Source organism: Prinia subflava, chromosome 14 (genome assembly GCF_021018805.1).
Source record: "Prinia subflava isolate CZ2003 ecotype Zambia chromosome 14, Cam_Psub_1.2, whole genome shotgun sequence".
NCBI classification, from domain to species: Eukaryota; Metazoa; Chordata; class Aves; order Passeriformes; family Cisticolidae; genus Prinia; species Prinia subflava.
In genome coordinates, this window is record NC_086260.1 from 19,285,316 (window position 1) to 19,298,169 (window position 12,854).

Here is a 12,854-nt window from a genome sequence, read left to right on the forward strand (position 1 = left end):
ATTGTGAAATAAGATGTTTGAAAAGCCATGTGATTCTTGTAGAGGGAAAGGCCCCTTAAAATGAGCCACCTCTGTTATTATAGAGCTTCTTCCTTTCTAAGGGCTTCCTCTCTTCTTAAAGAGTTTTGTCCATCTGTCCTGAGTCTTGCCTATGGCTGGAGAGGGCAGCAGTCATATGTCTTTCTTTAAGTAGTTTCTATTTTCACTAAAAAAAGTAAACAGAAAAGTTTCAGCTCAACACTGAATTCTGCTTAATACCCAATGTGCTAGTTCATTTTGCTCTCCTTGTCACTGATCTATTACAGGAAGTAGAGAACACAGCTTGGAAAACACCCTTTGAAGGTGTTTAACAAGACAAAATGATTTTTGATGTTGTTATGCTGATCTTTACTCCATTGTATTACTCCCAAGAGTTCTTTGCATTTTATCTATGTCCTACAGAAATTATTCTTCATGGGCTTCTTCTTTTTATATTTTTGATATTTACCACTGTGGGTATCTAAAAATCACTTGGTTGCTATGTGGGCATGAATTGTTTCTAATAATTTAATGTTGAAGTCTCTTATTTGTGAATTGTGATGCAGCTTTCTAAACAAGCACTTCATTGTGGGTGCATCAAATGAGCCACATGAAATCTGTGCAAGTTCTGGATGCAGACCTAAAGATTCAAATGTATTGCCCAGATTTCCTGTCTGGAATGAATCCTACAGTTAACCTTTCCCTCATTCTGCATCTGATCAAAATGCAGATTACCCCATACCCATGTGTTACTCAATGTCAGATTTGTTTAAATTGATCAAAAAGTTTTTATGCCACCCAGATGATGCTCAGATTTTATGAACAGAGCTCAGCTTTTCAAAATAACTAAGTAAAAGTTCATATGTTGTTTTTCAGAGTAAACGTTGATATAATTTCTGGTTAGTGAAAATATTTATTTATATACAGAATAACTTTGTCCATTAGTCAGGTAGTTTGTGTTCTTTCCTTGAAAGGCCAGAACTAGAGAAAAAAACCTGAGCTAGGTAGCAGGTAATAGTTTGGTGCATTTGTATATACCATGACTTTGCCAATCTTCATTTCTTTCTTATATGTGAGCTTGTATGTTCTTATATCATTTTTCTAGACACTGTAATGAAGTTAAAAATTTATTTGCCTAAACACTAGAAGGCACAAAAGTTTCATTGTCCCCAGTATAGCTCACAGTACAAAGTAAAGATTGTCCAAGGAGGTAGACAGCCACTTAATCCTACACAAGTAATTCAGTTATCATGCTCCTGAACCCAGTTAAAAACAACTTTCTGAAATATCTGATACTGTTGTAAGATGTGGTACTGTGTGATTTGACTGTACTGACACAGCAAATTTACCTGGGGGCCTCATCAAAAACTCACTGAATTAACTGGAAAGTTTCTCTTGAATTCACAGCTCTTTGGTCAGGCCCATAGAAAAAAGGTGTCCTAAAATGTTGTTCATGTGCACTTTCCAAAACTGGTCCAGAGCTATCACGGTGTTTAGTATGTTTTGAAACTCATAAAAAGTATTCAACTGCTTGGTTTATAACTTTTATTTCTGTGAGTCTCACTGATACACCAGACTACTCCTGTAGTTTGTTGGTGTTGGGGTTTTTTTGTGTGTGTGTGTAAAATGGTCATTGGACCATTGTAATATTAGACAAAAAAAGTAGATGAAACTACACTTTCTCAACCACTCTTAAAAGATAAATACTCCTTTGTAAGTTCACAGGTAATAATATTAACTCTTTCTTTTGTTTATTAAATGATAAAAACTCCTAGAAGAATATCAAGACAAATACTGTGTTTTGTAGCTTTTCCAAGCAGTCATTATCAGCATGACTATGTTTCATGACTATGGCAATGTAGAGCAGGAAATTGACAGGCAATGTTTTGATATAATCTATTGTTTCAGTTTACATATGTCTACAGGTGCCTGATTTTTTTGAATTCCAACCTAGGTCTGAAAATGTAGCTTTATATTTAGTCCAGAACTTTCTATCCTTCATTTTTATGTCAAATATTCTCCTCAATGGAATTGGTGCAAAGATGATCACATCTGTTACTAACAATACAAGCTTTACTAGGACCAAAAGAAATACAAGTATTTTAAAAAAGTTAGAACACTTTTTCTTTAGCTGGCAAATATCTATTCTGAAATGATAACTTTAAATAGAAACAATTAAAATTTGCTGTAGTGGTATTTCATATTGCTATCGTTTCCTTTTATGTGCAAAGAGGAGATGTATGATGCTGATGATTGCAGGAACTAAATTTTTAACAGTTCACTCTACCACTCTTTTCTGTTGCTATTAATACTCTTGACCTTCCTTAAGACATGTATCACTTAATGGAGCACTGTGGCTGGAAACCTGCATGGAACTAAATAGTTTTACCAAACTATTAGCTTATGGTGAATAAATTTGATTTTCTTCCATTTTGGCATTTTATTTCTCGCTCTCTTTCTCTCTCTCTCTCTTTTCTTTTTTTTTTTTTTTCTTTTTTTTTTTTTTTTTTAACATAATACATGAGTTTCAATATAAAATATTCCCATTAAATGATCCTTAAGGACAAAATCCCCCTGGGTCATACACGGATGCAGTGTTCTTGCTAACTGCACCTTGCTAGGTTTATCTGACATCACTTGTACCACATGCAGACAGTTAGTTCTTAGGAGCAGAGATAAGAAATTACTCTGAGATGTTTGGAGCTTTTAATCTCATGAGGAAAGCAGCTGTCTCAATAACTCCAAATAAAAACTGCTCTCACAGGATCAGTACCTCAGTCTATATTTGTCTTGAAATAATTTATTGAAGAACTACTTTGCTGTCTTTTTGCAAAGGCTCACATGTTTTTAAATGGAATCTTTCCACTCTGAAGATATCACTTAAGTGTGCTGAATGGTGTTCCTTGAATCATGTTTAATCTCTCAACTTTAACAAAACAAAGAAACAGAATCTAGAAAAGTAACTATCCTTCTGTCTTGGTTTGGAAAGACACATATCTGCCAGGGAAAATTGGAGCTCCCCTTGAAATGGAGAATGTAAACCCCCTCCTTCTAGATTATTATAATTTTGCAATTAGGGGCTTTTCAGGCAAAGATATGGGAATAGTCAAACAATTCTTTACTAAGAATATTAAAAATAAAAATGTAGTAGTAAAAAAAAAAAACACCAAAAAACCACCAAACAAAACCCAAACAAAAAACACCACAAAACCAAAAAAAACAAACAACAAAACAACAGGCAAGCAAACAAACAAACAAACAAAATCCTAGAAAACCTTGACAGAATCAGAGATACGACCTGATACCCTGTTGGTCAGGATGTTGGAAGAAGTCCAAATAAATCCTCCTGGAGTAACAGATGTGGTTCTGTGAAAGTAGAAATGATCCTGTAGAAAAAGGGGTCTAGTGATGGCAAGATGGGTCCAGTTTTCCTCAGTTTTCCTCTGGGAATCCAGTGGAAAACCAGATATCTGGTGTTCCTGGGTTTCAGTTTTTATCTAGGTAGGGAACAGTTGGCTTCCCCCTCACTGGGTGGAGCATCTCCCAACGGGATGATGGAATGTGTCATGTCACTGGTGAGCCTCAATGGCCCATTAACAGAAGATATCCCCCGAGGGTGGACACAATTGGTGAAAGTGATAAGAAACATTCCCCCACTGGCTTTAACAGCTGGTCTATTATCAGAAGGCATCCACACCCTCTCCTCCCCAGAATTACAAGAGGTAAAGAAAAAACATTTCCCCAACTGGTTTCAACAGATGAAATAGAATACACATTTTTTTTTGGTTACATAACCCAAGACACCTTCTCACTTGCACTTCATTTGTAGGGAGCTTAAGGGCAAAACCAGGCTTCTTAGCAGAAGAAATATGTTTAAATTACACCAACTTGGGGCAGGAAGACTGGGGCTGGGTGTGGGGAGAGACCAAGTCCTTCATTTTAGGGAGAGCCCTGTGTGATGTCTGCTTCTGCTTTGACGGCTCCATGGTAGATCAGAGTCAGCCCTGCTCTTCCCAAAGCCTTGCCCAGCCACAGCCTTGGCTTTCTGAGGTTCAGGCATGAGGGATCCTGAGTTTGCCACCTGGGCTACAGCCAGAGCCTGTTCTGTTCCCATGCACAGCCTGTCTAGGAAAAACGAGACCTTCAGGGAATGGAAGGGTTTCTTTGTAGGCTGCAGGAAACAGCTTCAGCCTTAGGGCTTATAGCAGCCTGGGAAATGAGTGCTTCTTAGTAGTGTTGGTGCTGAATATTCAGTGGGATTACAGGTACCAAATAAACATGATCTTTCACAATCAGGGATGGGTTGCAGGAACTCTTATCCGTAATGTTCAGGGAATGTAACAGGCTTCCACAGAGCCAGACTTTCAGAAAATTCAATTAGTCTTAGAAAAGGAAAAAAAAAAAAAAAAGAAAAAAAAAAGAAAAAAAAAAGCTGTCTGGTTTTTACATATTCTCATTGAAACACTGTTGCTCTTTATCCCCCCCACCTCTTCTCTTTTTGGGGCAGAAACAGTATTGTAAACACAGTGTTCATCCCACCATTGCCTCTAGAATAGGTAACATTATTATCTGGACCGCAGTAGTGAGAGAACTACTTACCTAAAAGAAAAAAATCCACTTATTAAAGTATGAAAAGGCATTTAGAGCATTGTAGCTCTCTTATATCCACTCTGTGGTGACACTCTCCCTTCAGTAATGTATTTTATTTTCCTGTTGCAAGCATCAGGAAAGATATTACAAAGCCAACTTCAGTTCCATCCCTCTCCTTTTATTTTTCTCTGTATTTCAGGTAAGAACATATACCTGACAGAGTAAAATCTGTACAAAGTGCACACAGAGGAAGAAAGCTGTGTTTCTCTTTGAATAGCATCCCAGTTATTATTGATGAAGCATTATTTTCCTCTAGAATATGCAGTCTTTATTCCATTTGAATCTTTACTTAAATTAGAGTTAAGATTCAACTGAAATATCTGAACTGAATGCTCACAGCTGTATTAGTAAGGGGTGAAAATTTATACTTCTTAATTTATGTGATAATATAGCTCAAGTTAGCCAAAGATTTGTGATCCTGCATCTTTTTATTAGGTAAAGAGAGAGACAGACAAAAAAGAAAATATAGCATGAGTACTTTTACTTCTGGAATGCTTAATCTTGCTAAATGAATGTTTTGAAGACTGGTACAGATTTCATAGTGATTGCTGTAGCAAAAGCAGGAATGTTTTTTGAGCAAGCCTTAAAAGTTAGGGGTTACTTGATCAAGACCACTTCTAAATGTCTGGTGTATTACTGAAGATTTTTGAGGGACATCAAATACATTTAATATCACTAAGCATTTTAATGTTTAACACATCCATACATTTTTGTGATGGGAAAGGAACAAAGGTTGGAGAAAACATGTTTTCAGCCCAAGTCTCCAGCATGCAAAGTACTTTTCTTTAAGAAAGTGTGAAGATACTTTGTAAGAAGTATTGGTTCTGAGCATCTAGACCTCCTCCCTGCCAGCTCAAAGAACAGCCAAGTAATGCAGACGTGAGTTGTAAATATTAATTTAGGTTGTTTTTTTTTTTTACTGCTAGCAACAACCTACAAGGAGGAGATGCTAGTATAATATGTATAATCTATTTAGAAACGTTCCCAGGTTTTGAGCAAGTTGTTCTATTACTTTTCTGCAAAGCTGCTGCTTCTGTAAGTGCTTGTTGTGTGTAGCTTTCAGAGCAATGAGGATCTAATTGAACCTTGAATTTCTGTCAGATACACTTCAGAAAGCATTCTTCTTTTCAGAAACCTTAATGAATGGAGTTTGCTTAACGTATTTGTAAAAGACAAAGTTACAACTTCAGATATGGCAGTGATGTGAGTGGTGTTAATACATGCGCCACCAGTTTTCCTAAGATACATGGAGGCATCCCAGTACTACAATTCTTCCAAGATAGAGTGTTTCAACTTTCATTTTACAATAGGAGAATATAATAATTTATTTTTGGAATAATTATAATGTCAGGTGATACGGCAGGTGTCACTGTGTCTCCATTTATTTCAAAAAGTTTTCACAGCCTAGCAATTGTCATAGTCTTTTGTGTTGGCAAATACCTACAGTGAAGTTCAGTTTAGATATGTGGATATTGTAAGCTATCCCTAATTTGTAGTACTTGCTTTAAGTTTCGTTTATCACAAAAATTAAATCTGTAATTACACTGGGTAGCATAACTGAGGTTGAAATTAATCTGTGATCCTAAATGTGGTTTAGTAATATAAAATATGCAAGGTATATTTGAATTTTACCAGACTATTTCATAATTTGGCATTACTGTTAAACAGCTGCTACCTTGAAGTGTATCAATTTGCTTTACACAAATTTAAAAAAGAGTGGGAAATAGTTCAGACACTATTCTGTCACCGTCTGCACTTTCTCCACAAATTACAAACATGTGGAACTGCCTATTTTAATACTAGTTTTCTTGGGCCAAGAGGTTTTCATCTTTGAGAAACTCCATGTTACAATTTACCTACCCCAAAGGAATTGGATGACAATCTGATTTAATGTAACTTCAGATTTAAAGTAACAATATTACAATATACATTCCTCTTTTATATGTTTTTTTAATGTACTATATATGGGTTGAGGACATTTCTCTGTAAATGTTTCCAGATGAAATATATCATCTTCTAGATGCACAGATAGCCACAGTAACTCCAAACTAAATCAAGAACTCACCCCAGTGTAAATTCGAATGACAGAAATAGACAGATGTAATGTACAACTTCCAAAAAGCTTTTATTTTTCTGGGCAATTACCAGAAATTAAGTAACCAGAAGACTGATTCAGCAAAGAAGTTAAATGAAATTCCCAATAAGAGGTTGGTAAATACAAATTTTGCATATTGAATTTTATTTAAGCAAATTACTTTTGCATATTTGTCTATCCATCTCTGTCATATCTCAAAAAAAAAAAAAAAAAAAATCAACGGCGTTGCTTAGCTGTTAAAAAACCCCAAATAGTAAAATCTCACTAAAGTCTACTTTTATTTTAAAACTGTCAAGCTGTTACAGACTCTTAAAACTTTCAGTAACCCCCTGGCCACTGAAATTTGGTCTGACATTTTCTATCGCAGAAACGCATTTACTTAAGAAGAAATTGGTTTTAATATGAGTATATTGAATCTTGAGATCTTCATTCAGCATTGTTTTTATGATTATTTTTTCCATAAAGAAGCACTCTTCTTTTCCAATAAAACGTGTTAGCAAACAGAAGGGGTTGGATAATCATTACAGGTAACCTGTATTTGCCCTGACAAAGGATTTGGAATGGGGTGATGCCTAAATGCATTTTACACATGTGCTGCACATTTATCTGTCAGAACATGTGGGTAAACCTCCCTGTGACACACAAGTGAACATCACTCTCCCACCTCACACAGGCCTTCTGATTGGTTTTTTTCCTTTCCTGTTTATATCCTGATGTAGTCCATCTTCACAAATCTGATAAATCTTTGCCAAGTATGTCCCAGGACCATTTGGAGTTACAGCAGGCGTGGATAGGCATGGGAAGTAATTCTAGAAGTAGCAAAGACTTGCAGTAAAGCTGACAAGGAAACCTGGAGGAATGCTGAACCCATTAATGATGCTTTTCTGTAGGAAGGTCAGCCTTGTCAGACAGTTAATTGCAAATATCGTGCTTTTCCAGTGTAACTCTATAAGCACTATACATATATTAGTTGTGAACTGTTCATTTTTGGAAGCAGTGGAAAACGCTGTATTAACATTGGCTTAAATCTATGATCCTGTACCCAGTCTAATTTGGGTATTACTACTCATCATAAGTGGTACCTTATTTTTGGTAAACATAAGTAAGTTCTAATAAAACATTTGTGCAAGGTACTGGGACTCCTGTGCAACATTTTGGCTTAAAAAGAATGAAATAAAAACTTTGGTAGTTGTAATAAAAATTAAACCAAATTAACTAATTCTGAAGCCCTAAAGTAAATAAAAATCATTTAAAAAATGCATCCTTTTTTTCTAGAGAAATGGGAAGAGTAGAGATGGGGACTTGATTTGATCAGTTTATGAGAGTAAACTTGCTATTGGTTTCCTTCTGTTTTGTCAGTACCAGAGACAGATAATATAAAGGGAAACAGGTTTCCAGGACTTCCAGGGGAGTGATCTGCTAGCAAGCTCAACTTATTGAGTGATGTATCTTTATGTGTGAGGCTTTAGGTGGTGTTCTCATGTTCAAATGCATTAATGCAGCCTGTGAGGTCTTGGAATCTGTGTGCCAATTGAAAGGTGAGCCAAGCTCACTGTTGTGACAAGCTTTGTCATGATGCTGGGGAAAAAAAGCCATTGACATAATTCTGCAAATGTTTGCTACAGTCAACATGAATGCTGGACATTTGGAATTACCTCAGCTGGCATCTTCTGTGCTTTTTTGTGTGTGTCTGAATGGGCTGGATGTCACAGCTCTTACTGGAGAATTGGAACTTAGTTCTCTGTGTTAATGTATTTACCTGCTTTCAGACGTGTTTGTTTCCTTAGATCTCAAATGAAGATGGCTGTAGTTTGCTCTTTTCCTTTTATTCTTGTTTGGAAGGGATGAAAACTTTGAAGGTTATGGAGTAGTCTTATAATATTTTACTGAAGGCCAAAGAATTTCCCTAGTGGTTGTGCAGACACTGGACTCTTGTTTGCCTGGGGGGTGAACACTTTCCATTTGCTTCCAGACTATAAAAATTTGTCCTCTTCTTGTGATCATAGATAACAGTCAGCTTTATCTCAATAAACCTTGTGATGCCATTAGAATAGCCTCTAAGATAAGAGATAAGTAAAAGGAGTTGCCTTGGAATTTCCTGAAAATTGCCACCAAAGTAGCAAATTATTCTGCAGGTTTTGTATGGACTACATAAATCTGTGTCTCATTTTGGCTACAAGTTTGACAGTGTCTGCCACAAATGAAAAATTCAGTTTCTGCCCTTCATCTCAGAAGAGTTTTTAATTTGCCTGCAATGACCTGGAATCAGGAAAGGAAAATCAAATTCTTGCCTGTATTGAGATTGCCCCCTCTTCCTCCCTAACTTCCCCTGGGTTCTGAATCATGAAAAGTGCCTGAATATGTGTCAACTCCCAAGCACAGATTTGCTGATATAAATTGCTTAACTTGAATTATTTTAATTCATTAGCTCTTAAATACTAGTAAATCAAAAGTAGGAAAGTAAGAAAAGAAGTAACAAAAATACAGGTTGCTATCATATTTTGAGACACAATTTTACCTAATCCCTGAAGAATGAAAACTCAGTGTAATTATCTAACCAAGTATGATCCCAAATCCCTACAGTTGTTAATTTAACTGTGAGGCTAGAAAAGGGGAATACACTAGGGTGTACCAAAAAATGCTTTCAACAATCTCATTACAAGAGAAATTCCAAGTTCAATCATAATAATTGGTTATGAATTTGCCCTCTTGTTCAGTTATGCCAAAGCCATATGCAACAGTGGTGTGATTTTGCTGTTCTGTGTAACTGTCCCATGACACATAGAATATGAAGGACATTAAAAACTGTCCTGGGTTTGTGCTCATTTAAGTTCTGGAAGGCCTCATCAAGACTTACCTGCACCTGTTGATTTGTATCCTCATTCTCTTCAGCTCATGTCTTTCAGACAGTTCTGGATGATCACAGACAGCTCTCCAGCTGAACACTTCTGTGCTTCCTCACACAACTTCTGTGGAGCTCTGACCCTATAATTTTGTAATCAGACATCAATGTCTGATTGTCATAATTGTGTGCCTAATTTGCATTCAGAATTATCAAGATTATGCATGTCAATTAGATATATGAGTCTACAATTAGATATTGCACATTCTGGTATTTGCACATGGAAATTAAGCATGCAGTTGCCTGGGAATGTTTGTGTACACAGTTGGACAGATACCCCAGTCAAACGAGGGCATCAAAATGATAGCAAAGGGAGACTGAGGTAAACCAGTTATTAATAAAAAGAGCTCTTTAGGCTGTAAAGTTGAAGTATGCTCTCTGACTCATTAAGAGCTGGAGACTCCAGCTTTTTGAGATCTGTTTGGTTTCTGAAAGTCACTGAAAGTGGAATTAAGGTGGTTTTTATCTCATTCTGAAATCACGTACTCTTTTTCTTTAAACTGATATTTCAGTGGTATATGTCTTGCCCCGGCATTTTTTTCTACTAGTTGGGTTGAAATACCCTTTTCTGTTATGCACTTCTTTTGTTCTTTTTAGCCCTTCAAAAGGTTTTTAAATAGCGCTTCAAAACACATTGCCTCCCCTGCTATTCCCTACCACACAGGTCTTCATCTTCTTCTTACAAATTAATAGTCTAGTCTTGTATAGAACAGTTTTTAATAACTTCAGTATTAATATTGACACTGATAAACTGCAGTTATACTTCAGTGACCTAATGATTAGAATCTGCCATCTTTTAGAGCTATGTACTCTCAAAACTAAATTTCAGAAAGAATTATTTTTATTAAGTATTAGATTCCAAAAACCTAGAGGGACAATAGTTAGAAATGATATAACATTACTCTACAAAGTGAAAAGAAAATATGAAAATAAACAAAAAAAAAACCAAAACAAAATTATTTGATTGAATAAGTAGCCAAAAATATATCAAAAAAATGTGATGCTTTTGCCTTATTATTGTGCTAACACATCCTTAATTTAGTGTTACTTCAAGAGTCAAAAAGGATTAACTGGGAATTATTTTGTTAATTAGTGTATGTGGTCATTTAAACCTAAGAAGAAGGTCTAAAATATTCAGAAATCCTTAATCATCCACAGGTCTGTTGTAACAGCATTCTGACAAATGGAACTTTCTTGTTCATGTTTCAGCATTTCAGGGAACACCTTGACAAACTTTTTGCAAAAGGAATTGGAATGCTGGACATAGCTTTAAATGAAGCTTTCAACATGCTCAATGAAGTAAGTTCATGCTTTTCAGATCCTGTTTTCTTTTTCACCTCCTTCTTGTTTTACCTTTTTTCAACTGTGTTTATATTCGTGAAAATGTTTTAAAATGTTTCCTAAAGTATAGTCTTGCATTTTGTGGAAATAATACTAAAGTGTGTTAGTCTGCTGAAACGTGAAAAAAACTCATCTCAACAAAGTAGCAAAATGTCTTTTGATTGAAGCATGTACCTTGGAAATAAGAACTCAAACCCAAATATTCTCAAAAAAAGTTTGACTTGACAAGTGTGCCTGCCTTTATGCTGTGTGATCCTAGATTAATTAATGGTTCTAATTCTTGTGTATTCATCTTGAAGGGCAATATTGATTGATTCTTTTCCAGGCATAAAATCCTAAAATGAAAAAGGAGTGTCTTCTTCCACCCACTGCTCATGTGCTCAGTTAGACAGTGTGGAACTAATGCCTTCATGTGGTGCATGCCAAAAATGACAATGGGAAAAGGTACATGAAGTAAAAGACACTGTAGGCTGTTTGTAGAGGTTTGATTAAGAATTTTGGGCACCCATTAGAGTCTTGTGAACCAGAAAAACACTGTGAATGCCTCAGTGCAAGAGATGTTCCTCCAAATCTATATAAACTGAAAAAAAATCATATTGCAAGAAGTGAAGACCTGAAAGTGCTTACCTGAAGACCTATTTTGCTTTGGTTTAAAATCTGTGAGGAAACTGAATTGATAATGATAAATGTGGTGTAAGAATCTCATTAGACAATCTGATAGTTCTGAGAATAAAGGGATCTGATATCCCATGTGCTGAGTTGTACCCATGATGAGAGATCTCAAAGATCATGATCCACTATGCTATATGTATGTTCAGCTCTCTTCAAGGTGCTGTATTGATTGCTTCTATTTGTACTTTAAAAGGAAGTATAATAGGTTCAATCCTTCTTGCATACAAACTTGCAGAAATGCCTGCATGAAGATCTTTCCCATTTTATACAGACATATCTTCAAAGCCTCTGGGAGATTCAATTAAGCAACCTAGGCCAGAGGAAAAGCTACTAAATTTCCCCTTAGAAGAATACAGCAAACCATTTTCCACTTTGCTGACAGGATGTGACCTTTGTGTGCCAGAAGCCTATTCTTTGAATTACAGGTTAACTAAGGATGTCTTGTCTTCATTAAAAAAAAAAAAAGAAAAAGAAAAAGAAAAAGAAAAAAAAAAAGAAAAAAAAAAAGTGGGGGAACGGGGAGGGGGAAGGAGTGGGTGGGTGTAGGAAAGGAAAAAAATAGAGAAAACTTTGTGTTACACAAATAGTCTATAAAGATTCTGTTTGGATTTTAAAATGGTTCAGGGGTTACACTAATTAAACTCAGTCAATTTTGCCTTGCAATTACCTTCCAATATTTGCTATGGTTGTCAAGACTTGAAGATGTTTGCTACTGATATCTTTGAAAAGCTCATTTAAAAATCACTTCCAAATTCTTTCCAATTGCAATTTATGCAATGTACATCACACAGGGTGAGAATACAGAAGTGCTTGGTACAGAAGTTAGACACCTACCATGTCATGTGACAACTGCAATTATCTCTTTTGGTGACAAATGTGCTCTTTGCAGTGATTACCTTTAAAAAAAATCATAGCCAATTAAATAAAATTCTGTGACATTTCAAAGACTGTTAATCACAACCAAATGCTGTAAATGTCAGGATGCATTGAAATTTTTGCTGCTAACTGATGAATCACGGAGTTAATTGTAGTTCATCATAAGCCCCTTGTCATTGTTATTATTATGGAAAACACTTTCATCACTCTTGCTATTAAATAAAATTAAAAGTTTTAGACAAATATGAGAAGATATTACTCATCAAAGTATTTGAATTTAATCTCATTCTTCAAAATATT

The 12,854-nt window shown here is 35.7% G+C and overlaps 1 protein-coding gene across 1 annotated transcript in view; it reads left to right on the plus strand.

Moving 5' to 3' along the window:
* CACNA2D3 (calcium voltage-gated channel auxiliary subunit alpha2delta 3) overlaps positions 1–12,854 on the plus strand; it is a 406,564-nt gene that overhangs the window by 192,353 nt on the left and 201,357 nt on the right. The window contains exon 10 of the mRNA XM_063411460.1: positions 10,875–10,964. Within this exon, the coding sequence (XP_063267530.1) occupies positions 10,875–10,964 (90 nt within the window). The remainder of the gene's footprint in view (positions 1–10,874; positions 10,965–12,854) is intronic.